Source organism: Micropterus dolomieu, linkage group LG23 (genome assembly GCF_021292245.1).
Source record: "Micropterus dolomieu isolate WLL.071019.BEF.003 ecotype Adirondacks linkage group LG23, ASM2129224v1, whole genome shotgun sequence".
Lineage (NCBI taxonomy): Eukaryota > Metazoa > Chordata > Actinopteri > Centrarchiformes > Centrarchidae > Micropterus > Micropterus dolomieu.
This window is the reverse complement of record NC_060172.1, coordinates 14,728,308-14,756,194: the sequence shown is the minus strand read 5'-3', so window position 1 is coordinate 14,756,194 and position 27,887 is coordinate 14,728,308. Positions and strand designations below refer to the sequence as shown.

Below are 27,887 nucleotides of genomic sequence, written 5' to 3'. Positions count from 1 at the left end.
TGAAAAAGTATCATGCAGAACATGGAGAAACATTGACGTTTTAATGGCAGTGTTGAGATTAGGTTAAATGCTGGTTCTTTAGCATGAACAAACCAAATCAAAACTCTGTAGGCTAAGTAGGCAGTGTGTAGGATCAAAGGCGAAAGGCTATAGACATACATGCTGGTGTGGCCTATGCTAACATCAACACAATCTGTTTCTCTCTTTGCTTTGCTGGATTGTTTTTCGTTTTGCAGTCATCCTCTGCTGCATCTCCATGATTTCTAAATTTGCTAAAACCTTCTCAAGTCTAACAGTCTCTGTCTTCCGTCGTCTCCCCATCCAGTGGCACCATTGTGAAGGCCAGGGACAAGCTCTACCACCCTGAGTGCTTTATGTGTGATGACTGCGGTGTCAACCTCAAGCAGAAAGGCTACTTCTTCATCGAGGACAATCTGTACTGTGAGACCCACGCCAAGCTGCGCGTCCAGCCACCAGAGGGCTACGACGTTGTTGCCGTTTATCCCAACTCCAAGGTGGAGCTAGTCTGAGATGGAGATGGATCTGGCTGCACTGTATATAACTTGGAGAATGGGGCTACTGAGTATCCTTGCTTACATTTATCAGGCTCTGTCAAGCAGGAATGCCGAACTTGGATCAGTTTTGCCTTTGGGAGTGTCCTATGAAATTTGTGTTTCAGTGATCCAAAGTCAGCATTTCTGCACCGATAGACTTGATACACGCTGTGTATATTGAGCATTTTGAAATATGTTGACAGAATAAGTGGATCTGATGAGTATCTCAAAACCCAAACCCGCTAAAAGGCTGACAGCCCTCATCTCATAATCAGTGTGTTTACATTGAATTCTAGATCCAAGAAAAAATACTGAACCAGTCATGGTTATATTTAGAAAAGGTGTTCATCATGCACAATCATATCCACATCACAGGGACAACATATCACCAGAATATTACTTGTAAAAACCAAGAAACAAGACATGCACAAATGGCAAGATTTGGTAGAAACAGCTATAAATTACAACAGCAGTCTCCAGCTACCTGCTTCATCACCAGCATCATGTTCATGTGTCCCACTGTTAAACCCGGCACGACAACCCTCACGCAAGCCTTAAAAATAACTTTAAAACACTAGTGTGTGGGTGTGATATGGGTTATCACAAGAGAATTTTACTTGATTGGTGCATATGTTGTGATGAATTGTGCAGAGGAGTTGGTGTTTTTTTGCCTTCTGACTAATTTTGCATTTAATTATTACTTTTATTATTACGACAGTTTCCCATCCCATCCTACAAAATGTCAGTCTGTGTTTTGCAAAGTCATTCAGGATAAAATTGTGCTTTGTTTAAGCCTTGGTTAAGGGGTTTAACTGTGTTTGTGTTTTAAATGTGTCTTTTTAACTATGTAACATTTACACATTATACTCCAGTTGCAGGCGGACTTTAACATTTTCTCATCCATGCAGTTTACTTTTCAGACTTTCTATGTTACAAAGCTGGGGAAATATCTCTGCTTGATCACTTGGTCACTTTTTCTGCTCACTTTTCATTTTCATGAAACAATAAGCAATAATTCATAATAAGCAGACAGCAAGTATAATTGTGAGTGTCTGGAATGTGTGTCGGTATGCTTTGGTGAATGGGTTTGCTGAACTATAACCTAGAGTAAATGCCTCCGTATGCAGCTATCCAAGCACCACCTTCTGAAATGTAAACAAAACCCTGCAGGCCACAGCCTTAATGTTCTGTGAGGGAATATAGAAAGAATTTCTCCCTGCTGTGATCACAACAACCTCAGTTTATAAACAACAAATGCATGAAATGAGACTTTAATGATGGAACTCAGCCCAATGCATACAATGATGACATTTTGAACAGGCGTGATACACAGTAACAGAAGATTGTAACTCAAGTGCTCTCAAGCACCTGACAGAGAGAGAACTTTCAACTGTCACTCATGTTCACATCAAAAATTTACAGCACAGAGTTCAGCCACTATGTCTATTTAAAAAGACAATGAGATGCTCTCCGCCTCTCATGACAACTTTTAAAAATGTGCATGTGAAAAAGGAGACACGGACCACAGAAAACTGTTAAAAACTCATAAACTGGGACTCCACAGCTTACAACATGTGGGAGTAATATTCACTTTGTTTAGTTTTTTGGACCTACAACAGAGATACATTACAGTTCATCTTTGGAAGACAGAAAAAGACAGAAATTGGAAAAATGCATAGTTGTTTTCCCTTCCTACTATGAACTCAAATTTCTGGTCACAGCCAAGTCCATGAAGCAAATGAAATATACTTCGACATTTCCTCTGAGAGTGGGGGAACAGAAAAGGAGTGAGTGAGGAGGAGAGGAGAAAGAGAAATGAGAAAACGGCATGTATTTTCTTGACGGAAATTCGTTGTGCAAGAAGAAAGAAATGTGTCATTATGACTGCAATATGTGGCTGTTATTCTTTGGGTTATTGTAATAGTGAAGTAAACTGGGTGGGGAGGAGTGATCTTATTCTTAATTTTAGAAATCGTTCTAACAAAACTACTTTTTAATTTGAAATGAGAAAAGTAATTTTGCAGTGCTGATATCCATCATTTTTTCTAGATATCAACAGTGATGCGTAGCTGCTGGTATGCCATCTATACTAGTTATCTTGTAAATTATGTGAAAACTATATTGCTGCCGCAGTGTTTCTTTAGTATTGTACATATTTGTTTTATTCAACGTATAGTATAACATGTCACTCATGTGTCATTGCATACCCAGTGTCTTTAAATGATTTCTTTGACACAAATCCCCTTCTTGTGTTTAACTTATTGTTCTATCAACACATGTTTTGTGTATTTGCTTTTTTTTCTAGGACCTAAATAAAATAAGAATTGCATTAACATGAATTGATCATTCACATTCTTTACTGGTCTTAACTGCAGGATCTCCCACAAAAATGTTAAGAGCAGCACTGTGAAAAACACAAGGGATTCAATTTGTCTTCGTTTTTCACCCCAGCTCGGACATGGCAATTTTCAGTAACAAACACTGTAGGACCACCAGGCTGCAATATGCGTGTCTTGCAACCTAAATCCTCATCCACTTCAGAGAGGCCTGAGCAAAGCTTTACACAACGTTATTGCCCATGATAAGAAACATGTTTTTTTAACTTTAGTTTCAGCAGCCACCCTACTGAAACAGTTGTGCTCTCAAAATTCAGGGTGTGAGGGAATTCACACAAATTCTGTTCATTAAACTAGAACTGGTGGGCCCTGTTTCTGGAAAGACTTTCAATTAAAACAGAAGTAAGCCTTCATTTTGTTACTCCTTATTTGAAAAGTGGCTCTCTGAAACAAATCTTAACATTTTCCTCATTTCTGAAAGTATGTGCAGACAGCACTGTCCTAATGAAAACAACATGCCAAATTAGGGGTTCTTGTATGTCTTGCTGTAGTCTGTAAAATCCATGCACCTCCACTGACAGACAACATTAATCTGAAGTTAACCCTGTATGGTCGTAGGTTTAATTAAACCTTCATTAATTAGTCCTGTAGTAACTTTAATCTTTTGTCAGGAATCTGGTTAATTCATTCATCATATAAGGCTCAATTTAATGTAATAATATTACAAGCCATATCAGAAAAAAGCCAATTTCAGCATACTTGGTTTAAAAGGGCACTTAAGCCAAGAAGTAGGCTTAATGCCTGTGTGGGAAATTAACCAATGGTGCTTAAGTATTCTCATACTGTGAGGTGTAGTGATGCTTTATGGCACTGTAAATGTGTTGATTTTCATCACATTTGTGGCTTCTCGTGTTGCTGTATGTGCATCAGCACCAGAGCAGTATGTCAAAACTATAATACATACACAATACACAATACATACACTTGCAGTTACATGGTACAGCTTTGAGGGAATTCTTGTAAAAGCAGGAGGTGAGAGGCCACCTCATACCCCATTAAATGACTTTGCACCTTAAGTAATAACTCATTCAACAACCATCGCGAATGTGAGCAGATTTTAAGCGAGCTGTGAGAGAAGTCTGGGTGAGAGAAACAGACAGGCCTGAAGAGAAGAAGGCAAGAGAGCGATAGAGAAGTTAACATAGAGCTTGTTTTTGGAGCGACAGTTAGCTGAAGTGTTTTGTCTAATCAGCATTACTCACATAATGTTTCCCATATGCATGACACGCGTATTGTGCTGTCAGTCCCAAACTTAACTTAAAGTACATCTTCATTATTGTGCTGCAGGCAAATATCAGTTTTTTTAGGAGTATTAAGTATAATCAAGATAAAAGGTTTATTTGTGTCCATTCTAGGGTTTGGATTTGTTAACTGTGAAGAGTTCTGTGAAAATGAAAATAGTACATCAGTCATTCTCAACTTCAGTTTACAGTTTGTAAAATAAAATTTGGTGGTGAAGAACATCACTTAACAGAGCCACAAAGTGTAAGCACAACAGAGGCAACGAGAAATGCAGGGAGAGAAACCGAGACTGCCACGTGGAAAGACTTCTGCTTCTCTCACATCTATAAACAGTTAGTCCCCTTTAAAGATAAACACTTCGTGTTGCTCAGAAACAGAGCTTGCTTTGCTCTCCAAGCTACTGCAGTGTCCGTCGCATCTCTGAGTACTGACTACGAAGCTTCCCTCAACTTACTTTCAACTCAATTAACCAAGCTAACCAGGGCGAAATTACGTTGGCTTGTATGGTGGAGCTAACTGTATCTCTTGCTTTCTCTGATTTATCTCCACATACACACACAAGCTACCACACATCTCTTTGCTGTTCTCTGGCCCATGTCTTCTTGTAAGTGGTAAATAACAAAAAGGAATGTTAAGTGAAAAAAATCTTTTGATAAATCTGCATAAACATCACTTGGCCAGGCCTGCAACTGAAGAACATAATACGTTTGCAGACACATTAGGTCAGATTCAATAGCTTTATACAATGCAAAATACCTTATGGAAAACTAGAAAAGAAATCCTCATAAATAAAAGATTTATCTTTAATTATCTTTAGTTTAAAGTCAGATTGAGCCAATTAACGTATACCTTTGTAGGCTTCACTCATAGTTCTGTTTTAATCCATCTGCACTTTAAAAGCCTTTAAGACAAAAGCAAGTTCTTTCTGCATTCCCTTTGGTAAGAATGCTGACACTGTGTATGCTGCTCCAGGACTTGAGTGGGGTGTCTGACAGCTAACAATCACGTGGGATCTACTGATCTCCAAGTTCCCATTTCTCATTCTTGTCACATTATCTCCCACTTTCTTCACTCCATCTCCTGTCTTGTGCCCCTGGCTTTCTGTACATACATTTTACCATGAATTTATATCACTGTGATGCTCACAGACAGACTATTCTGTTGAAAAAAAGAAATGTTTTCAAATCAAAAATACCCAATCTCTCTATTTTCTCTCTCTTATATCTGTGCACCTCCTATCTTTATGGAGCATTCTCTTCATTCCTGATCTGTGGGGCCATATGGTACCAACCTGTTGTCTGTGACAGCCATGATTTGTCTTACTGGATGAGTGCCAGCTATACTTTGGTATAAAAGATATAAATTGAAGACATGTACCATAACTCAAAAGGCCCACAGTACATAAGCAACACATGAAACCCTAATTTATAACAGTAAAGGTTCTTAGAGGGTATAATGTGGAGCTCAGTTAGAGGAGCTTTTGGTCGATGATGAAAGAGTCTGGAGATAATCTTCACTTTAGCTTTATAATAACATTGGCAGTTTAGTTTATATTAAAGGGCTGACAACTTTGTAACCAAGTTCCATTCTAATGGCTGTGGTGTAACTAAAGCAGTAATGCAAGCAATTCTGTTTTTATGACCTCACACGTTACTAAAAAATGACTGTGCATGTAGTTCACAGTAGGAGGGAAAGAAAATGATGACCTTGCTGTGTGGCTACGAACCATGGAGAGTCTGTGAGTGCAGCTCCTCTCAGATATAGTGTTTGTAACAATGCTGTGTTTATCTATCTTTTACTAAAGACTTATCGGTTTCCATACTGACTCCCTTCAAAGATGACAAGACTTTTTTTTTTACAGATAGAGTCACAATGCTTGCGCAATATTTGGCAAAACCAGTAGACACGTAAGAACATTTGTCTTATTTTGATAGCCAACCAATTGTCGTCAGTTTTTTTTCTTTTACAAATATAATGTGGTTGTGAAATCTGCTGCTTCAAAATAGTATTGTGGTGAAAAAGTGGCATTTAAAGCATAATTTCCTTGTTTCTCATGATTTGCACACTCTATGCAAAACTGTCAGGGGTAACAACCTTGTAAGGTTGATGGAATTTGGCTGCTTTTACGCACACTTGAACCGTGTAGATAATGTTGTGGAACTGTTACTGCATTGCAGATTGCATCAACTTATATGGAAAAATGACTCCAGGTTCTTTCATTCAAAAATTGGCAGAACTATTATGGAATAAAATCTGAAGGGAGTTGTGTTTTGTCTTTATTTACCGATGCACACGTGTGTATATTCTTGTGTGTCTTCAACAAGGACAAAATCTACACACAAGGGTGAAAAGGTGCACAGTTTGTGTATACAGTACCCTCGTGGTTTGTTTGCAAGGGTTTTTGTGTATATCACTGGAAGTCCCTTGATCCTCCGTATGTTTTGGTTGGCCTTGTGAAGGGATGAAGCTTTGATTGAGCGTTGCTTTGATTCATATTAGAGGGGGGTTTATAAAGAGACAGTTGCTGATCTTGAGACACCCATAGGATGACCTCAGAGCTGCTCAGTTCACAGAAGAGCAATAAATTCTTGTGAGGAAAATGGGCAGGTGGCTGAATAGTTTGGTGGAAAGAAAATGTCACTGATGCTGCCACAGTGAGAGGTTCACTGTCTCTGGGGCTATGTAAACATGTAGGTACAACTAGGTGTCTGACTGGCAGAACATATTTGCCTTCATCTGTGGTGGTGACCCAAATTGATTTCTCAACCAATGCCAGCACATTTTCAGCCGTGCAATTCACCTGTTTTTGTGTTTTAGAGATTGTTACAGTTGCTTTGCCTGATCTAACTGGGATATTTTCTTTCACAGAGTAGGTTATTTTTTCACTCTCAATTGTTTGTCTGATTTAGCAGGATATCTTAACATTGTGTTGACAGATTCCAATAAAATGTGAAGTGTGATGTGTGATGGAATGTAAGATCATGGGCCAAGCAACAACTAATTCACATTTGAACAGTTTTGTAATTTTTTCATGAACTAACTTGAATGAAAAACAGTCAGGCACATGTGTCTTGTGGGTGTCACTATTTTGATTCCAAGATTGAACATATCAAAATATGTTCTACTTTTTAAATACAGTAATGACACTTACGTTATTTGTGCTGACTTGACCGAGGTATGCTCTCTCTGAGTGCTTAGCTGCCTCGCCCTGAATCTAAACTGCTTATACTGAACTATGAGCTAATAGTTTGATATGAAAACAGTACAGAATGGCAACTCCATTATGCTGTGAAGAAATATAATGTGCTTGGAAATTGTGTCGACAACATGTCACCTGTGTTTTGACGTTTGTGGCTGTTTGATCAGACCGTGACAGAATCCAAGAAATGACTTAAATAAGCTGGTGTTGGAAGGGAGGCACAAAGTCAGTCTATCAGAAGACTCATTTTATTTTACAGTCATGAAATGCAGACAGGGAATCCCCTCTGAGGTCTTTTGATTATTCTGTAAATGTGTGTAAATGGCGAATGTGGCCATCATCCAGTCCCATAGAAGAGTTTGCTGCAGTATCTATTGGTTTTCAGACATATGAAACACATCTCTGCTGTCTCAACTCTGTTTAAATAAAAGTGGATGCAAAAACCAAACAGATGGCTCATATATTAGAGGTATGAGGGATGAGGTGCGTTGAACTGAAAGTGATGACAGATTGATTTTGATAGAAAGTCAATACCAAATTAAACGAAAACAGGCACATTAAATAGGTAAAGCTGTCCACTTTGATGAAAAAACATTCTGTAACAACATTTAAAAGGAGATTATGGTACAAGGACTCAATACTCTCAGAGGAGTCAACACTGTTTCTAAGCATGGAGGTGATGGACAAAAACACATTGACAATATTCACCTGCTCAGTTGTTTGCTTGCTGCTGCTCTTTCTCAACACCCATTTGTCTTGATGATTTCACAACAGATATTGAAGATTGTCAAACTGCAGGTATACTGGGGATTGGAACCTTCGACAATGCCTCAAATTAAATTATGGATTAGGTTGACCTCTGCATCCCTACAGTAAGTCAGAGACACTTACAAGAAACACGATCCTGGTCGGCACACTTAATTTGGGACATTTAGGCAAAGTTAGAGAGATAGGGACTGGAAACAGGAAAGACCAATTAAACTGAACCGATGTTGCAACTCCGCATCTGTCTTTCTCTTTTCTCTGACCCACTGGACATTCTCCGTACTTCTCTTCATTTCTTCCTGTCTGTACTTTTTAAACACTCTTTTTAGTGACACAAGGGAAGCACACACATTCCCACACAGTTTTCTTTACATACCCCCTCTCTACCCTTACAATACCCCGAACAAGAAGTAGCTACGTGTTTCAGCAGATACCATAGTGACTGTCTGAAAAGTTCCACAGTGGTTGGCACTATAGGACAAGCACTATTAGATACAAGTGCCAGCTCTCTCTCCCTTTCTCTTTATTCCTCTTTCTCCCTGCCTTTGTGTCCTCCACCCTTCCCAGACATCTTTAACTGAGTGAAAAAGGCCTTTATTTCCCTAAACAACTCATTCTGGACTTGAAGGAGACGGACTGGAGATACAATCGTCTGAGGGTCTAAGTATAGAGCAAGAATAGCCATAATTCTATCAGAGAGACAGAGAGAGTTGGGTCCAGCCTGTCTGCTGGAGTTATTTCTATTGCTGGCTTTAGCTCTACACTATGAATCACATAAACACTGACAGCCAGGACAGTATTCATCTCTTAACTTGAACAGCTGAAACTAAATAAATAGTAAAACTCCTGCTTAAATGTTGTGTTGTTTAGGACACTTTTTTATGTTTTGACCAATTCCACTGCCATCTTACAGTGTCATTTTATTTCTCTTCATATCCCTCTGAGACATAAACAGCTTTCAGCAATCAAAATCAGGACAGCTAGAAGCCTGAGACCATTTGATTATGGATGTGTGTCTCCAACTAACATGCCACCCAAAATCAAACCAGGTTTTTGACTTTGACCAAATAAAACACAGTCATCTCATGAAAATATAAATATTCATGCCAAATATAACTGAAATGTATCATAATGTACTTTGGTACTTTTTGTTCTGCACTCCTTTCTACATCTTATGGATTCAGTAAAGCAGGAATTAAAGTTCAGGGGATATTAGCCCAGCTGGAAAGCTGATCCTGATAACTCATATATTAATCTGGACCGACATTTTATTTAGGTTTTAATTTGGTTCACTCTTACCGCTCTCATAGCATCATTTTCAGCTGCAGGGGGCAGCTGTTTTCAGTGAAAAAGCTTTAAAACCTCAATGTACGTAACCTGCTCAGCACCAAAAGCCACTAGCTGGTGAACATATTGGGGCCTTTAGCAGCTAAAGAGCCAGATACTTCCCTCTGAAGTTGGTAGAGACCAAAAACAGAACTAAAAGAAAGTGAGTATTGGACACATTTGCAGGTGGCCAGAAGCACAACTTCAAATGATTGATAATGTGGCTTTGTAACACCATTTCAACTAAAACAGTGATGTCAATGTTGTGTTCACAACTTGTTATGGGTGTGTACGGAAGAAGGCTGGATCCAAAAGCACGACAGAGCCAAGCACCGATTACTAGTCATGGGAGTTTATTGAGACAGTCAACAATCAGTGGGGTGGAGAGTGATCCGAGCCCAGAATTAAGAATCCAGGCAAGACGGTGAGTTGGGGCGGTGTAGGCGAAGCAGGTGGGCAGGCAGGTTCTGTGAAGGAGAGCAAACAAGTGATAGGAATAGCAAGGGAATATTCTCGACAAACTAACACACAACTAGAGCTGGCCAAGGCTTGTACCACAGAAGATACACAGACAATCTGGTGAATACTGCCGTGCTAGACTGGGGTAGATAACTGGTGGCTGATTGCGAACGAGGTGCAGGTGTTTGAGAGCACAGAGCAGGAGCCAGGAAGACCACACCCACCTGCAGACAGAAAGACTCACAGGGAAAAACAGACAGACAGGGACAATAGGATGGGGAAACAACAGAGAACAAAAGTTAAACAGAGGAGGGGGACCGCTGGACACAACACAACTTGTGGCCAAAAAACGATTTATTGCAGGTTTTTAAACATTATGAATTTCACAGTACATAAAAATATATCAGGTTTAATTGATTTAATTTCTACAGGATGGGTTTACACCAGTAAACCAGTAAAGTTGTGCAAAATAAGTCCATAAAACCTGATAAAAAATGTGGTTTTTAAAGTCACAAACCACAATGTGAACAGTTCATAAAAAGAAGTACTCTGAGAACACCAAAACCATCCGCTCACACACACTGAGTTTACAGTAATCCACCCATGTGTAAATGACAGGGATTGTGTAATTATAGTTGTGTTAATATGACATAATGTTTGATCCATATACAGATGTGCGGGGGTTTTCTACAGACCGCCCAGATGAAACCACGCAGCTACACCGTGTCCCTAGCAAAACATGAGCTCATCTCCACATTCAGACTTATGACTCAAACTTGGAGCTTAAAAGCTGCTTCGTGTGCATTCTAGGGTGAAGATTTCATGTTCTTCTTCCAGTTCACCACATTAAATTGAGATTTGCAGCTGGGAAACGCCATTAGCCTACTTGGAGTAAAACGTAGGTCATGCTCACTGCACCATGAAGGCCCGGATTGTGTCACATAGGATGTCAAACATGAAGAAGTGTACCAGATTAACTTAAGTGCTCTCTCATCATCTTATAATCTAAAACAAATACAAAGAGTGATTTGCAAATGGTTTTTCACTCATGTGTGCTACCTTTGGGTAAAGAGCCACAGGTTTTTTGAGTGAAACGATAAAGCTCACCTATTGGGTGAATGATCATTTGAGTTGCCATTGTTGGCCCTGCTCTGAGGAGATGGCAGCCACCCAGCCAACATAATTCCATTGATTAGTTTGAGGGCAGAGGTTTTATGTTACCTCATCTAAATGTTATTTCAGAGGCCATCCCACCCTAGCACAGCACTTGAAATTTGATTTTAATGTTGTCTCTTGCTTCTGTGGCGAAATTGCTCAAAGGTATGTGTGGGCTCAATGGTGAAATCTGGGTGAAAAGGAGATTTATAATGATGAGAATCGAATTCAAATGTCAAACTGTGGGTCTTGTAACAACTTAGATGAAGGATCACATAAAGAGCAGTATAACAGGTTAGGCCTCATGCAAGGACAATGACTGTAATAGATGTTTATTGTCAAAAACAAAACATAAAATAGATACAAGATTGCATGTGTAGTGCATTGGACATATAATAACAATTTACATGATAATATTTCCATATTCACACAGTATAACACAGTATGCACAACACTGTGGTGTAAACTTTCACTTTCAGACAGTTAGTCAGATCCTTGGCAATACATGTAAATGAATGGGAGCAGGATCTGTAGTCCAGATGCACTGACTCACTGGGCTGCTGATTGATGCCCAGGAGAAGAAGAACAGAAAGTGTCAGTGTGTACCTGTCTTTCTGCCTTAAGTCATATTCACTTCAAAAGGTGATTTATCGGTAACCCCCACCCAGCACTTTACAATACCAATAGCATATGCTTGGGAGCTATTGTATTCATTTATCAGTTGAATAAAGTACTGTACTATCCATTAAAGCAAGCAGATGAGAAAAATTTGAGAAGTGGACGACAATTCATAGCAAAACAGTAATATAACCGTAGTTCATCCCTCTCTCTCTACATTCTCTAACACACACTCATGTAGTTACACACATGCAAATACTTCCAGTGCCACAGAAACTTTCCATGCATTTTTACATGCATGGACATAAACTGATTCAAGATTGGTGTTGGACCCGAAAGAGGCCTCCAGTCACCTGCTGGTGCAGGTGTTCAACTCTCTCTCAGTGGAGCTATTGATGGCTCAGGTTTATAAATTCTGCTTTTTGTCAGCACACTTCTCTACCACAAAGACATACTATCTCTTAACAATCTACATATTTCTCAGGACTGAGCCATATGCTGATGTGACTGTGACCTGTGTATTCCTGAAAGTAGCACAGGAAATGAATTTTCACAATATTTTCCCTTTAAACACTGAAACGAAGACCATGTGGCTTCTGCAGTGGCTTTTACAAACAAAGAAACAAAATAAATTTTGATCATCTACATGGACATCTTCAAAGCAGCTTCTGTGATGATATTCCAGGAGCCATAAAGTTCAGATCCCAAATTCTGGAGAGGTAAAATATAGAAAGTTTTTGTCTTACAGCTTTATCTGGCTCACCACAGAGAGCAAGCACCTCAATAAACCTATGCTTATAGAATTTAAATTCAGACGTATTCTGTAAAAGTGCAGAAAGTAAAAAGGTGTGAACTTTTATTGGTTGCTTTCAAATCAAGCCACTTAGAAGTTTCCATATGTAGCAGAGAGTCATCAAATAGAGAGAAGCACCAAAAGTATGAAGTCAAGACCATCTGAGACATCATTCAGTTTAGCCACTGACATTGGTCCAATTACTGAAAATTAGAGTGCAATTGTTATACAATTACATTTTTCATCCTCAATCATCAAGTCAAGCTGCCTCAACTATGAGAACATAAGTCAAACAAGAAGATAAATATGGTCTTCTGTGTTGGTTTGGCTTTTGAAAGGCAGAGCATTTTCCACAGCTAAAACCAAACAATCAGAACAACAACTTAAGGCCCATAATGGGGCAGAAAAATGCTTCAAATAGTCCAAAACTTGATGCTATGATTGCTCAGCACAAGCCAAGTATCTTGGTGTGTGGTTTTATATAGTATCTGAGCATATTGTTAGTTAAAATTAGACAACACAACATGAAGATAGCTCTATTAAAACCAGTTGGTGTTGGAAGCAACACAGTGGTGTGTGGAGTTACGTGAGAGATCAAATCCATCTAAAACAGAAATGTTGCTTTCCTCTAACACTAAGCCCAGCATTCCCATGTATCATCATTAGCAAGCATTTATAATGATTTTCTAGGAAAATGACGATGTTAAAAATATTATATTAAATAATATAATAATACTAATAATACATTTTATTTGTAATGCACTTTACATTTAAGACAAACCTCAAAGTGCTACAGGTAAGATCATAAAAGCAAGATAAAAACATCAGTTTAAAATACACATAAATAGTGCAACGACATTACTGTGCAATATATATTTGATATGTATTTATCGTCTGATCATGACCAAAATACTAAACTGCTTACACTGCTCAGCTCAAATGAAAGTACACATTTGTATCATATCCAAACACATACTGCTGGCACTTTAACTTGTGTGGCATTCACCTTCAAGTAAATCTAGGGCAAATATATCCATGTCAATTACCTCACCACCCTTACTGTTGTTCAGTGGTTGAGTCAGGCCTGTGTGTCCCCTCATAAGCCTGATGCAGAAACTTGGTACAGTAGCTCGCATAAACGGAAGCCAGCGAGCTGTCTGCCAAATGAGACCACTTGTTTGCTTGGCATTTCCATGGTTTCCATGGCCAGGGGTTTAAAAGAGGCGTGTGCGTATGGTTGTGTGTGCTGGTGAGAGAGAGTGATTGCATATAAGAGAACCTGCTTTTCCTCAAAACTCGGAGCATGCACATGTATCTGTTTCCTGAACATGTCACATATTTGGGCATGTGCACGTGTGTTTGTACCTTCTGTTGTCCAGTCTATGGCTTGTACATGCTTGTTTGTGTGTGCCTTGAACTTTCATATGCCAGTGGGCTTGTCTAAATGACTATCCCATTTGGCCTACTGAGTTGCATGATGTCTAATTCCTCTTGTGCCCCATGAGACCATTCGGGACATGAATTCATTCACTGGCTCGTTACTCTGAAATCCCAATGACGCAATACTTTCCGGCAGGTTCAGTTTGTGCATGAAAGTGGTTCCCTTTCTGGACAGACACTACACTGGACCCATTGTGTTCTACACTGACATGAATGCTTACTTGACCATTTTATTCATTTGCGATTCAGGCTGGGTAATGACCATGAACAGTTATAATGGGTGGCAAAGCTCTGAGGCTGGTGGTAGAAACATTCAAGATTCAAGAACAGTGTTTTTGACATACTGAATTAATGTTTTGTTTCGGAATTAATTTCTAAATCAAAGGGCAGTGGTGACTGTTTTTATCATTCATTTTTTATTAGATGTAAGTACTTTACCTTTTAAGTGCCTCTTAACTGGGCGTGTCAAGGCGTTCACCTACTTCACTGACCAAGGAGCCTTTGTTGGAAGATAAGAGCCTTCATTGTCTGAGTGACCCTGAGAATTTGACTTAGACCAAACAGTGAATAACGCCACATTGATTACAACATTCACAGACCTTGACCCTGCTTTATCTTATTTCCAGCTGAGAAGAAACTAACAGATACTGTGTTCCAAGTAGAGGGTTGGGAGAGGTTTAACCTGTTTTGATTGGTGGAGACGTTTCCGATAAAGAAGATACATGGCATGAGGAAGCTTTTTGCCACAACCTTTGCAAGTAGACATTGTTGGACGAGAGGTGTGCAGAAAGACTCCAATGGCAAATTCCTGCTCCTTGACCTCTGATGTCATTAACAGGAAAGGATTGTTGAGAGGTTGCTATGAAAACAAAACAACAAGGCTGACCCTGAGAAGTATCAACCTCTTTGCTATCATAGCACTGAAGGAAGGTTAACGAGTGCATCCCCTATTGTTTCAGCAGCAGGCTGAAAATATGTTGTCGGTGAACATTTCTCCCTCTATGTTCTGGGCACTATGAGTTCAGTATAACAGATTTCATCTTTCCAGGATCATCATACTAGAAATATTATCACGTCATGTCTGAACAAGTGACAGGATGTGAATTATTTTATAATCCAGTTCATCAGGTTTCAGTGCAGAGCCAGAGCTCAGATGCAGTTCACCTTGATCCTTTCTTCTTCAAATCGCTCCACCATCTCATTTAAATGAAGTGTTCATTACCACTTCTGGTCTTTTTAAAGATTTTAGGGGGGTTCCCTTTATTTATGCTTAAGCTTAAGACAGACAGGAAAAGCTAACTGCCACCCCCCCAGCATTAGACTCTCATCTAGTCTGGGTACCTCATCTAATAATGTTAAACGTGTTAAACCAGGTGTACATATTGACCCAGAATGGTCTTTGAATGCTCAAGTGACTAAAGTGATGCAGTCCTACTTTAAAACTGAGACATTTAACCAAAATTAAATTATTCCATTCATCTGCAGATCTAGAAAATGTCATGCATTTATCTTATCTAGACTCGACTATTGCAATGCGATTTATTCTCGTATCAGCAGGTGAAAAATCCAAAGACTACACAATACGCTGCTGCCAGGCTTTTAACCTAGCCTACATTAGGCTACTAAGAAAAGCAACCGTATTACACCAATGGAAGTGATTTTAAGATTTAACTCCTTGGTTTTTAAAGCCTTGAACGGTCAGGCTCCTTCCTACAATGGTGATCTGCTAACTCCCTATTCTGTGGCAGGGCCTTGCTAATAGCTCCAACATATCGCTTTGTCACTAAAGGTGACCAGACCTCTGCTGCCTGTTCCTCAAAGAAGAAGCCTGGCTGTGGCTTGGTAACGTTACTGTAACTGGATGTATAATAAGACCCTTGCTTCCAATTTTGCCCAGCGGCCACTTGTGGAAAAATTCCCCTGCTGCGGCCCAAAGCGATGTTGTGATGTCGGTCCTCTCACCTATCTCCAGGTAAGACATGTTTAAGTAACTGACCATTACTGGCATTAGTAACTGTAATGTGACTTCTGATTTTGATATTGTAATGCTATATACTTGTTGCTGCAAAAACGAATTATATGTTGCCAACCAAAGTAGGATGCAAACATTAGCTAGCTAGCTAATTAGCTAACGTTAACTAACAGAAGTTGCATGCAGAGTGTATTCTACTTAAGCCTAACCTAATTTTTGAGTGTGGTGTTCATGCTGAAAAACTTTACTTTTAAATGGCCACATGTATACTAAAATGACCAGAGTGTTGATGGATATTTTTGACACAGCGGGGAAATCACAGGTTGAATTAATTACATTAATAAAGTCTTCTAGCCATTAAGGTAACGTTAGAGCCACGTGTTGTGCCTTGTTCACTGGTTGCTGATTGCCATATCTGTGCGTTAAAAAGCTTTTAAAAGCAGTTTTGCCCCACAATGAAATGCACAAAATACACACTGAAAATTAAGATGTTACAGCTGAGAAAAGGAGTTTAAGGTTAGACTGTTGTGCTACAGCTGAGGAAAGTTTTCAGATTTCAAATGGTGTTCTAGAGTTGCAGCATGACTGATCAACATCACTGTACTTTCAAGTAATTCATCTTAGACAAGGTTGTTTTTACATTGCCCAAGGAGTTAACTGTTATTCCCATTAAAATCCACCAGTGCATTTTGTGCTCCCATATAAACACAATATACACAGTTAACAATATATACACACACACTGGCAATGTGTTACCACACATCAGCACTATCTTTCTTGTTAAAGTATTGGAGTTGTGGCACTGTGTTGTTTATATTATGGAATTGAGACACAGAATATGCCCAATGACAAAGTAAACACAATTTCAGTCTCCTCATAGTTAAAGGATAAAAGTTTTTAAAAATTCTAGATTTATCCTTGACATAGCCTAAATATTTAAACTGAGGAGTATCCTGCTATAAGAAAGGGACCAAAGTATTTTCTCATATTACCCACTGAATGTGGGTTAGTATATTAATGCTCAGATTGTGGTCTACTCCCTCATCTGGCTGGTCTGCAAGACCTATACAGTAAAATTCTGAGCCTGAATAGAGGATATAAGCTGCAGCTGTGGAAGCAGCAGGCTGTCAAACAAAAGTAAATGGAGTCATTCTCAAAATCAAGGCCAACTCATTGGACTGCTACAGTTGTAACCCAATTTTTCCCAGGCCACATGTTCTCAATGCAGGGCGTAACACAGAGGGGGAGAGGGGGAGAGAGGGAGGGTGACAGGGAGAGAAAGTTGGAAAAGTGTTATTCCACATGACCTAAGTGTAAAGTCAGTTTTAAATGTTGTGACTGTGGGTGAGGGTTGGCATGTATTGTAGGATGGTTCTTATGGAAGATTGTAGTGTGCAGTGGGAATCCCCCTTTGGAACCACGCAGCACGAAACCACAGGGAGCAAACCTTTTGAGAGATGGAGAGAAGGATGATGGGGTGTAAGGTAGCAAGAAAGATAATGGTCCAAGTTTACGGGTTTATGTTTTATTTTAGTATATTTTATTCCATGTAAGAATATAAATACTGTTACAAGAATTTCAGAACATTAGTTTTGAACACAGTTTTCTTTAAAGGTACAATGTGTAAGAATTGATAATACTGTCCACCTGTCAAAATCATACTCAAACCCAAAAAGTAGCAGGGCAGCATATCACACGTCAGGCCATAATTGCAGCTAACTAGTGTTAGCAGTTAATTTAATTTTACTCAGGCATACTTTGTGTAAAAAGATGTTATCTGATAGCTATACAGACAGTTTACCATTTTCATCTTGGCCACAGTCCATATTTGAGCTTGTGTAATGGGCTTAGCTAAAGGTTTGCATAAGTTATCCAAATGTATTAATGACCATGCAACCCTTCCTCTAAAGGTATCACATTCAAATCAGAAAAACTGGATTTTCAAGGTCTGCATGCAGATAACAGCAGTGTTTAGTTGCATGTTGCTGCCACCCTGTGGTCAAAATAGGGAATGAGTCTGTTTTTGGATTACTAGTGCATGCTTATTATGACATGAAATTGGAAAAATATATTTTTTAAAAAACATTCTTTAAAGTCTCAACTCTCAATTGGTGTAAAGCAATCTTCCCACTGTAGTTATTGATCATATGGTCTGCAAGCCATTGTTCAAATTCTTTATTTGTTGTTGCAGCCTACGTGGTTATATGGACTGTACCATGATTTGACAGTTGGGGTGGAAACCATGCTCTGCCAGACTGAAATGAACAAGAAGTGATCAAAGATAGACTGATTATTGTGTTCTCCTTTCTTGACCAATATATGGTTAGGGCCTTTGGCTCCATCCTGTGGTCAGTGATGGTCACTACATTACTTGCATGTCAAACTTGAGTAACTGAAAACACAGTCACTACCAGAGATTCCAGATGTCATCCATGAGCTATGCTTTTCCATTACTAAATCACTGACCAACTTTTTAATTACAAACCAGTGTAGAGCAAAACCCTCAAATTCTCTTTCCCATTTACCTAAAACCAGTGTTTATATTTATTTATTTATTTATATTATATTTATATCTTTATATTTGACCATGGTTTGATGGTTTGTATTATAAAATGCAGACAAGAAAGTCTTCATTATACAGTGTATTTATTTGAAAATCTTTCAAAATGCCACACACAATTACAAAACAAATCATTGAAAATAAAAGCATTAATAAAAGAGCTGTTGCATTTGAAAATGCATAAATGCAAGCAAACAAATTGTGCAAAATTAGTATTTAGCTCAAAAGTAGTATGTTCAGTTTACTGTGAATATTTGTCCCAGTATTGACACGATTTTTACAAGTGTGAAAAATATAAATAGGTATAGTTTACTGTTCATTATATATAAAATCTCTAAATAGGATTCATCCAGCATAGTACATTGCATATTTTAAAATACTATTCAATTATTAATATAAGTATACAAATGTTTAAAAAACCAAATGCAATTAAAATTATGCAACACCATAATATACTGTTCAGTGGGAAGTGAAAACAAAATTCTCAAATATTTATGTTCCATTGTTAACTGTGTGTGTGTGTGTGTGTGTGTGTGTTATTATTCTGTCCTGTTTGTATATATCATGAGCAACTATTCAGCAAATATTCATTGTTATAGATTCGGGTATGGTTGTCCTTGTATGCTTCATCACTCTAACATCTGAGTAGACAATTTCATCTTCAGCGTTATCTGAAAGAAGTGAGAAATGAAGTTAATATTGTGTGGTTAAGTTTTTGACACTTGTCAAATCAGTCCACGTTCTTAACTGTCCTATCACAGAATGATAACACAACTTAAATAATCAAATTTGACACATTTTTCATTTTGATGGATATAAGCAATTTAGGTCTTTCCATATTGATTTTCGTGGTGCACTAAATTTAAAGTAGGTATATCAAATGTAGAAAGATGCTATCAAATATCTATAAAACTACAGTAGCCTATCTTTGTAAAATTATTTTCAGGATGTCAAATAATACTGTACATATACTAATTCTGCATAGATATCAGTACGGCCCTCAGTGAGAGAGAAAGTAAAGAAAATATTCTTACCTTCACTAACAGTTATGGGACTTGTTTTCTTGTTTAAGTGTTTGATACCAAGAAACAGAGCCACAAATAGAAGCAGAGTGGCGCCACTTGCTATCACAGCCACAGTCACATGAGAAGAAAGAGAAATGGAACCTAAAAATACAAACATCAACTCACATTAGATATTGAAGTGATGTAGATTATGTCATAGATATCATTCTGTGGGCTACTGTAGGGCTACTGTATATATGCATTATGCTGTACATACAGTATCTAAAAGCCAACATGTCACATAAAGTTTGTTTTTTTCTTATTAAATAAAATGTGAACTGACAGTAAGGACATTAAATACAAAAGGAATCCTACATTTTGTTATTGTAAGAAAATGAATAAATAAATAAAAATAGAATTTTATCATTCCTTGAAACACTACCGTCACAGCTTGTAAGGCGGATAACTGTTTCTTCTCTGCTGACATTATTTCGAACATTACACATCAAGTTTCCTGTCAGTTGACCGTGTAAGCTGATGGCAACATTTGAAACTATGGGTTTGTGTTGTTTAGCTGTACTCCCAGCCAGTGACAGTGTGTCCACTGTAGATCTGCTCAGGGACTGGCTGTGGCCTCCGGTCTGCATCAGTAAGAGACCGTCCAAACTCAAAATTAACTTTACTCCATCTCCCTCAGAGGAGCAGGTGATGTTCATCTGTTCTGGTGTCAAACACATCTGTGTCACAGCTGGCTTTGACACTGGAGCTGTGAAATAAACATATAGTCACACATATGTACATGCAGTACAAAATGCAACATAATAGCAAACTCCGCAAACGTGTGTGTGTGTGTGTGTGTGTGTGTAAGTAAATGTATGCTGCTAATTTGGAGAAACCACTCAATAATTAATTGTATAAAGATAAAAATATATCTATTTTCTGTGGCTGAAATGTTAATTGGTGATATAGTATGCTGAGGTGAATAGTATTTTGAAACTGTCAATTGTATGCCATTTACAGGGAAAATATGTCTGTTAACCGACATTCTATAACGTTGTAAACACATTACATTTGTGAGAACTTGTGAGAAAACTGTTAAGCATGTGTAAGAAATGTGTACAACATTCCTAAAATCTTAATAATTGCAATAGATATTGTAACTTTTTGTATTTTACAATTGACTTTTTGAAACTCCATTAGACGTCATTGACCCTTTTACATTTTGCATTATTTGAAATCTCTGTTAGTCTTTTAAATACTTTTTTGGGGTCTAGGACATTTGTCTACATTGGTAATGACCACATTTTGTATTTTAGAGAATCATTTTTACAATTTTAATGTTTTTGAAAATCCTACCTTGTAGTTCTAGATGCATGTTGGTTTTATTCAACAATCTACCATCAGAGCCAAATGGTTCCAGCTGGTAATCCCCGGAGTCTGTCTTTCGTGCATTATCCAGCTTAAACGTTCAATTTGGGAAGTACGTAGAGCGACTGGTGTGTTCCTCAGGAATAATAACTGTCATATTGGCTATATTTAAAATGGTAGATGCCCCTTTCCTTCTCAATATTAATTTTTTCATATTTGTAGGCAGATGGAAAAATAGTGACTCCCCAAGTGCTCCAAAACAGTTTGGAGCTCCTGTAGGTTCAGATAAATCGCATTCCATAGACTCTAAGAGAAGCAAGAACAACAAAAAAATTTAAATAGCTTCTTTTAAAAATGCTACATACCAATTAGCATTGCATTTCAGTAGGTAAAAGGAAAACATATTTGACTATTGTAACTAAAATATCTTTTGTATATATACTGTATATCATGTTTCAAGCAGCAACAATTCAAAGTCATAGATTTACTGTGAATACGTTTTTAACCTATTCTTAATTGCAATTAATGCGATTGTTCTACATTTTCATGTAAAAGCATAATTTGCATTAAATATTTGATAAAGGCTTCAGTTATTGGCAAATAAACAAAGCATTAGCAAATGGTTCACATAAACGTATAATGTGATAAACCTAAAATACTGCATGAATAAATATGTAGTTGTGTTAGTCAACACACCAATGCTATTACTACAGTTACCCTGAAGTGTACCTTTTGCCAGAGCCGTTTGCACCAGAGCCGTGAAAATCATGTAGATGGAAATCATTTTTCTGTTGTAACACAATCAAATTACCTTTTTTAAAACATGTTGAATTCACTTGTATGCAAAACTATCAACACAATATAAGACATTTAGTTTTGTTTTTTAGTTTAAATTGTAAAACTCACTTTAATAATGTTTGAACAATACAGATTCCATGCATATATATCTGCATAATTAGAAAATGGTTTAAGTCAGTTATAAGAATTCAGCCATTCCATCTTTTAGAAATTGTAAAAATAATGCAGATTAATGAATAAGTGATACATTATTAAACATTCAGCACACTTTAGCTCATCTGGCTTAAATTCAAACAAATTTTACTCACCACTTTAACAGTAGGTCTTCTTTGTAGCCTATTGACTAGACTGTAAATTTCGCACTGACAGGGGGTGGGTTTTTTTCTGGTCTTTAGTTCTGTGGGGAGAATTGAGGAAGAGGATATGTGCATTCAGCAAAGCACTATTGACACATAGCTGCTTATCATTTTTGTATTTACATGTACTCTGATTAATTACAAATTTACAGATGTATTAATATGTAGTATACAGAAAACAACTGCTGACAAAAACTAAAAATTCTCAAACTTAAACCATTTAATAGTGGCACTATTTGGTGCAGAAAGTGGGTATTCTCCACTATTTCATTTCACTTTTCTGAATTGTCATGCATTTTGTGAGCTGTTATGTAGATGGCACTTAGACTACCTCATTGACTTTCTGCAGTTACAACTTATGGCACAGAAGATGATCTTAATTGATAATATTGTTGGAAATTGAACACATTAATATGTAGTGGAGAGAGGGGTGCTTTATATCCATGGGGTCTCCTTTTATTTTAGTTACCAGGATGTGCCAATATCTCTCTAGGATAGATTAAGTCCTTTAGTAAAGACACTTCACATAGACTGCATGTCAGAAAAGATGCCATACAATGGACACGAAACACACAGTTGAAGACAAAGTAAAAGGAAAGTTTTCCTCTTATTAGTTCTAGCTTTCTGGAATAAGGAAGCAGAATATATGGAGAAGGTGTGTACATTAGTGTAAATTAGTCTGTAATTTGGGACAGAGTTTGAAGTGAATCTGTGACGTAACTTCTACATTTTATAAGTTATCATTGACTGTAGATCAGGGAAACTTGCATGTAAATTCAAGTATTTGGTATTACAGAAGAGATTGTAGTTTTTCTCTGATTTACCTCGGACAATTGCATTATTCCAATTTTACATATGTGTACATCTTTTCTAATGAAATTCTAGTGCTTCATGTGGGTGTGTTGGTGTCAGACAACAACTCAACAGCACATTTATATATATATATATATAGGTACAGGTATATAGGTTATAGGTACATGTGTTATCAACATCTCTACAGTTTCCTCTATAAACCCTACAGTACCTGCAGTGTGCTCACAGGAGATGATAGTAATGGGGGAAAAAACAGATTGTCCTGCTGATTCTGGAGTTGTCACTTCATGAATCTTTAAAAGATTTTGTGTGAATCATATTAAAACATAGAATCAGGTATAAAACACAAGAAATTAAAACACTTGGTGTAACATTTTCGTTTCCAAACTGACTGACTTGTTGAGGGCAAGAATTTTCTCCTTTTTGTAATCAAATATCTGAATGGTTCTTACGTCCATGTATATAAACCTTTTTATGTTTTTATTATTCACGTATTTTTGCAAATGATACTACAAACAAATAAGCACTTTCTGCCTCTGAACATTTAACCACATGGTAATTATTTATAAACCATGTGCACAATTGTTTGCAATGTCAGTGTTTGTTAGAGGAAAGTAAAAGTAACACCTAGGCATGATAAACTTGTGACTAAGGTTGTCAACACAACAAGAACGGAAAAGGATGTGTAGACCACAACTTCTGTTCTCATCTTCTGCTTCAGTGGCTTAACAGTGTTTGTATATTTTAATTGCAAATAGAGACTAAAAGATCAGAGAAAGAAAGCGTGAGTGAGATGTCCTATTCGCAATGTTATGTTAAATTTTAATTAACATTTAAATTTAAAGTATTTCCTCACAAAGACATAAGTGCAGCAACTGAAATAGAGGATGGTCATTCTGTATTTTCATTAGATCTGTGTCAGGATGAAAAAACCTTTTTCTGCAAAGTGTACTACAAATAAGCATTAACATAACATTGCGAATAGGACATCTCACTCACGCTACAAATAACCTGCCTCTCAACATGTAATCACATGGTATTTATTTCCAAACCATGTACATGATTCACTACAGTTTGTTAGAGGAATCTTAAAGTAAACGTATGTCTAATGTTGTTGACACAATGAGAAAGGAAAAAGCTGTGGACCACAACTTCTATGTTCTCAGTCTCTGCTTTATATTGTGGTGTGGACCCAAATGCAACGCTCAAGATTAACAGGTTTTATTAGGGGAAAGAAGGGGTTGAGGGACTGGAGTTGAGGGAGAGGTAGATGCTGGGGAAACACAGGCACGGGGAACCAAGGAGACTGAGACCAGAGAGCCGGGGGACACTGGGGGCCGAGGAAGAGAGGAGGCATGGGAGAACAGATCAGGGGGTTGGTGGAGGAGTGTGGTGGCAGGCTGACTGGGGGGGGCACGAGGGAGAGCCGGGAGGAAGCCGCGGGGGAAGTCTGAGAGGACAGGTGAGCGAGCCCAGCTGACTTGACAGAGGACGAGGGTGAGTGAACCTGGCAAGAGACAGACAGACAGGGTTAGTGACTCAGGGAAAACCAAGAACAGGGAAACCGATCATGCAGGTTTCACGAGAGCTTGAGTGATCAAGTGGCACCGGGTTAGGAGCAACAACGATCAAGCAGGGGTTGACTGGAGAACCGGGGTAGAAGTACTGTTGGAGATGAGGCTGATTGCTGGCAGGTGTGGCAGGCAGAGGAGGTGGCTGACGAGGTGCAGGTTGGCTGGGCCCAGGAGCGAAGGGGGAGAGCACACGCAGGGGAGGAGACACAGGGAGGCAGGCAGGGCACAGGAAAAAAAACAGAAGACCAGGGGAAAACAGAATCCCCAGCAAAAAGGGACAAATAAACAGGACACTCACCGTCAGCTGGGCTGCCACCACAACACTTCAGCCACAATGACAGACCAGTGTGTGTGTATGTTTAAGTACAAAAAAAGAGTAAAAGATCAAACAGTGAGAGAGACTCATCTTGCCTCTGGTCTTAACATTAAAAGACAAATTTCTTTTAGTTGTGTGTGTGTGTGTGTGTGTGTATGTGTATGTGTGTGTATGTGTGTGTGTGTGCGCATCTATATATATTATTACAGAGACATGGCTACACCAGGATATACTTGACCACAACGTTTCCATCGATGGCTTTGTCGACTGTTCAGGCAGACAGGGACTGCACCAAGAGTGGTAAGTGTCAAGTGCTTGGTGTTCTAATTAATAACAGATAGTGTAATCCTGGTAACATGACGATAAAATAACTTATCTGTATTCTCAGACATTGAACTGCTTCCTGTGGGACTCTGACCATACTATCTGCAACGGGAAATTTCACATGCCATTGTTGTAGCTGTTTACATTCCGCCTTCTGCCAACCAGATACCAGCATGTAACGTCATTCACACCTTACGTCATTCACTAGTGTTGTGTTTATATTTTTAAGAAAGCAAGCAAAGTTTGAACTCCTTTTGCAGCTTTATAGGTGAATAACTGTTTCATCTCTGCTGACATTGTTCCAAACATTACACAGTTTCCAGTCAGCTGACCGTGTAAGCTGAAGACAACATTTGTAACATTGGGTTTGTCCAGCCACTGACTGCATGTTTGCTGTCCAGCTGCTTGGGGACTGGCTGTTTTTTGTATCAGTAAGAGACTGTCCAAAGTCAAAATGAACTCTACTCCATCTCCCTCAGAGGAGGAGGTGATCATCTGTTCTTGTGACAAACACAACTGAGACACAGCTGGCTTTGACACTGGAACTAGAAGACAGAGTAACTCACATAGTATACAGTACAACATGCAAAGTAAAATCTACTACCAGTTCTGTAATGTATCTCTCTCTCCCAGTTTTTACTGTCACTTTCTACTGCCAAAACTATAATGAACATAAATTTATCATTAAGTTGGATCTGTCAATACAGTAAAGGCTTATTAATAACAGACACCTTAATAAAATACACACGTACACACTTATTTTACATTGAGAAGTCTAAGATGAAGCCGTAAAGTGTTGTTTTTCAAAAAAAAAAATTCAGTTTCATTTTATCTGAGCTGCCAGCTTGTATTCTCATTTTATTTCTTCTTTTAACCTGCTTATTTTAATATTTTCTTATTACTATATTTTAATTTTATTTCCATCATGTATTCCATCATTCACTGTGTATTTTCAGAATCAGCTTTAGTTGCCAGGTATGTGTAAACATAAGAGGAATTTTAGGATTGTACATTGCTCACGCTGTGCTTACTCATACAATGATACAATAACACAATAATAAAATCAGACACAGGCTACAGTATAGAGAACACAAATATATACACACTATAAACAAAAACAATACAGATTGATAATAGTGCAGAGAGCAGAGTGCAAAGGATGCAGGAGTAAAATTATTATCATTATTGTGTACATGTCGGAGGTGGATGTGATATACAGGTACGCAAACATGCATACATGGACACATGTACACAGTGCGATGGAGCATAATGCAAATGATGCTGGAATAAATGAATATTATGTGCAGGTATTATGTACTTGAGGTTAGGTGGATTTGGTATACAGTATATACAATATAGAAAATGATAATATGAACAGCTCTGAAATAGAAAATGATGAAAAAATAAGAAACCAGTAAACAGGTGGCTGATTACAGACAGAGTTACTGGGTTATTGCACAGGAATTGTTCCTGACACTGTGAGTCACAAATCAGCTGTACATCCTTTGCTGGGCCTTGTTGATGATGGTGTCAGTGTTGGGCTCCCACTTTAGGTCCTGTTATATAATGGATCCCAGAAACCTGAAGGATTCCACAGCAGACACAGGGCTGTTGAGTACTGTAGCGACAAGTGGCGGGAAGCAGCACGAACACGTGAAAAATAATCTATATGTACAGCCCTACAACAGAAAGACGTGTGTAGTAACCTAAGGTAAGCGTATTGTGGCGATCGGCGCCTGTGTCACACACACAGCCACCAGTCAGCTCAGAAAATATCTGTGAAACGGCGTTTCAAACTAAACGCACAAGTCTGAAAGAGGCCTGTTATGACCTGCGTCATATTGGTTTGGATGTGAGTCTCAATGATGTGTATTTCTGCCTGCTGTTACCCTCCCTACTTTAGGGAGGAGCTGTTCTGTTTGTCTGTGTTACAGATGGTGGACAGGGGATTGGGCTGGAGGATTTGCTGTATAAAGGGACCTGTGTGGAGGCCGCGTGCTCTCTGCTCCCTTTCCCCTACCTCCCCAGCCAGACAGGGTGTTCTGGTAAAACCTCCTGGTGTATTATAGCTTACCCTTTGTTGTATTTCACCTATGTGCTGGAAGTTAGCGGTGTAATGTTGGAAAACAGTAGGGGAGAGCTGCCATTTATTTTGAATATTGTTTTCTCCTGTTTTCTGGCCAGGGAGTCAGGTTAAGTATTTGTTCTTTCCTTTTGTATTTTACTTTGTTGTAGGATTAATTATTGGGATGGGAAAAGGTGGTTTTGTTTGTTGTTTTGGCCTAGCTCTGCCTGATGTCTTGGTTTTCTATACCATTTGTGAATAAATCTAACATTAACCGTCAGAATATCCCGTAGCCCTTTGATGATTTATGGGGAGTGGGGAAAAGAGAGGAGACATCATGTTGCGCTCAGGCTTCCCCTAGGCCGGGCGTAACATATTTGGGGGCTCGTCCGATTTTTGTGTGTGTTTTCCAAGTACTACTTTATGGCGTTGCTTATGTTGGTGAGTATATTTTGCATACTTCTGGTTGACTGTATCGTAATGAGCACAATGGAATTCGACTTGGATAGTTTTGCAAGGAATCCCACACTACAACAATTAAATAAATGTAAGAAAGTAGATTTAATGCTGATCGCTAATCTGTTAAATGTCAAAGCACCATTGAATACGAGAAAAGAGGAGCTGAGGCAGCTCTTGGAAGAAAAACTGGGGGAGATGAGTTTGTTTGCAAGTCAAACCACTGAGGGGGTCGGGAAATGTGATGTGGAGCTTGGTGATTCAGCACAATCCGTCACACCCGTTGCCACAGATCCTCCTATTTCACCGGGAATGTCTGCTGAGGAGCTCCGGC

At 38.5% G+C, this 27,887-nt stretch overlaps 1 protein-coding gene across 1 annotated transcript in view; it reads left to right on the top strand.

Annotated features, from left to right (window-relative positions):
* The window catches only part of pdlim4 (PDZ and LIM domain 4), a 53,303-nt gene extending 50,416 nt beyond the window's left edge, over positions 1-2,887 (top strand). Inside the window, exon 7 of the mRNA XM_046039612.1 lies at positions 326-2,887. Within this exon, the coding sequence (XP_045895568.1) occupies positions 326-530 (205 nt within the window). The 3' untranslated portion in view covers positions 531-2,887. The remainder of the gene's footprint in view (positions 1-325) is intronic.
* The last annotated feature ends 25,000 nt before the right edge of the window (positions 2,888-27,887 follow it).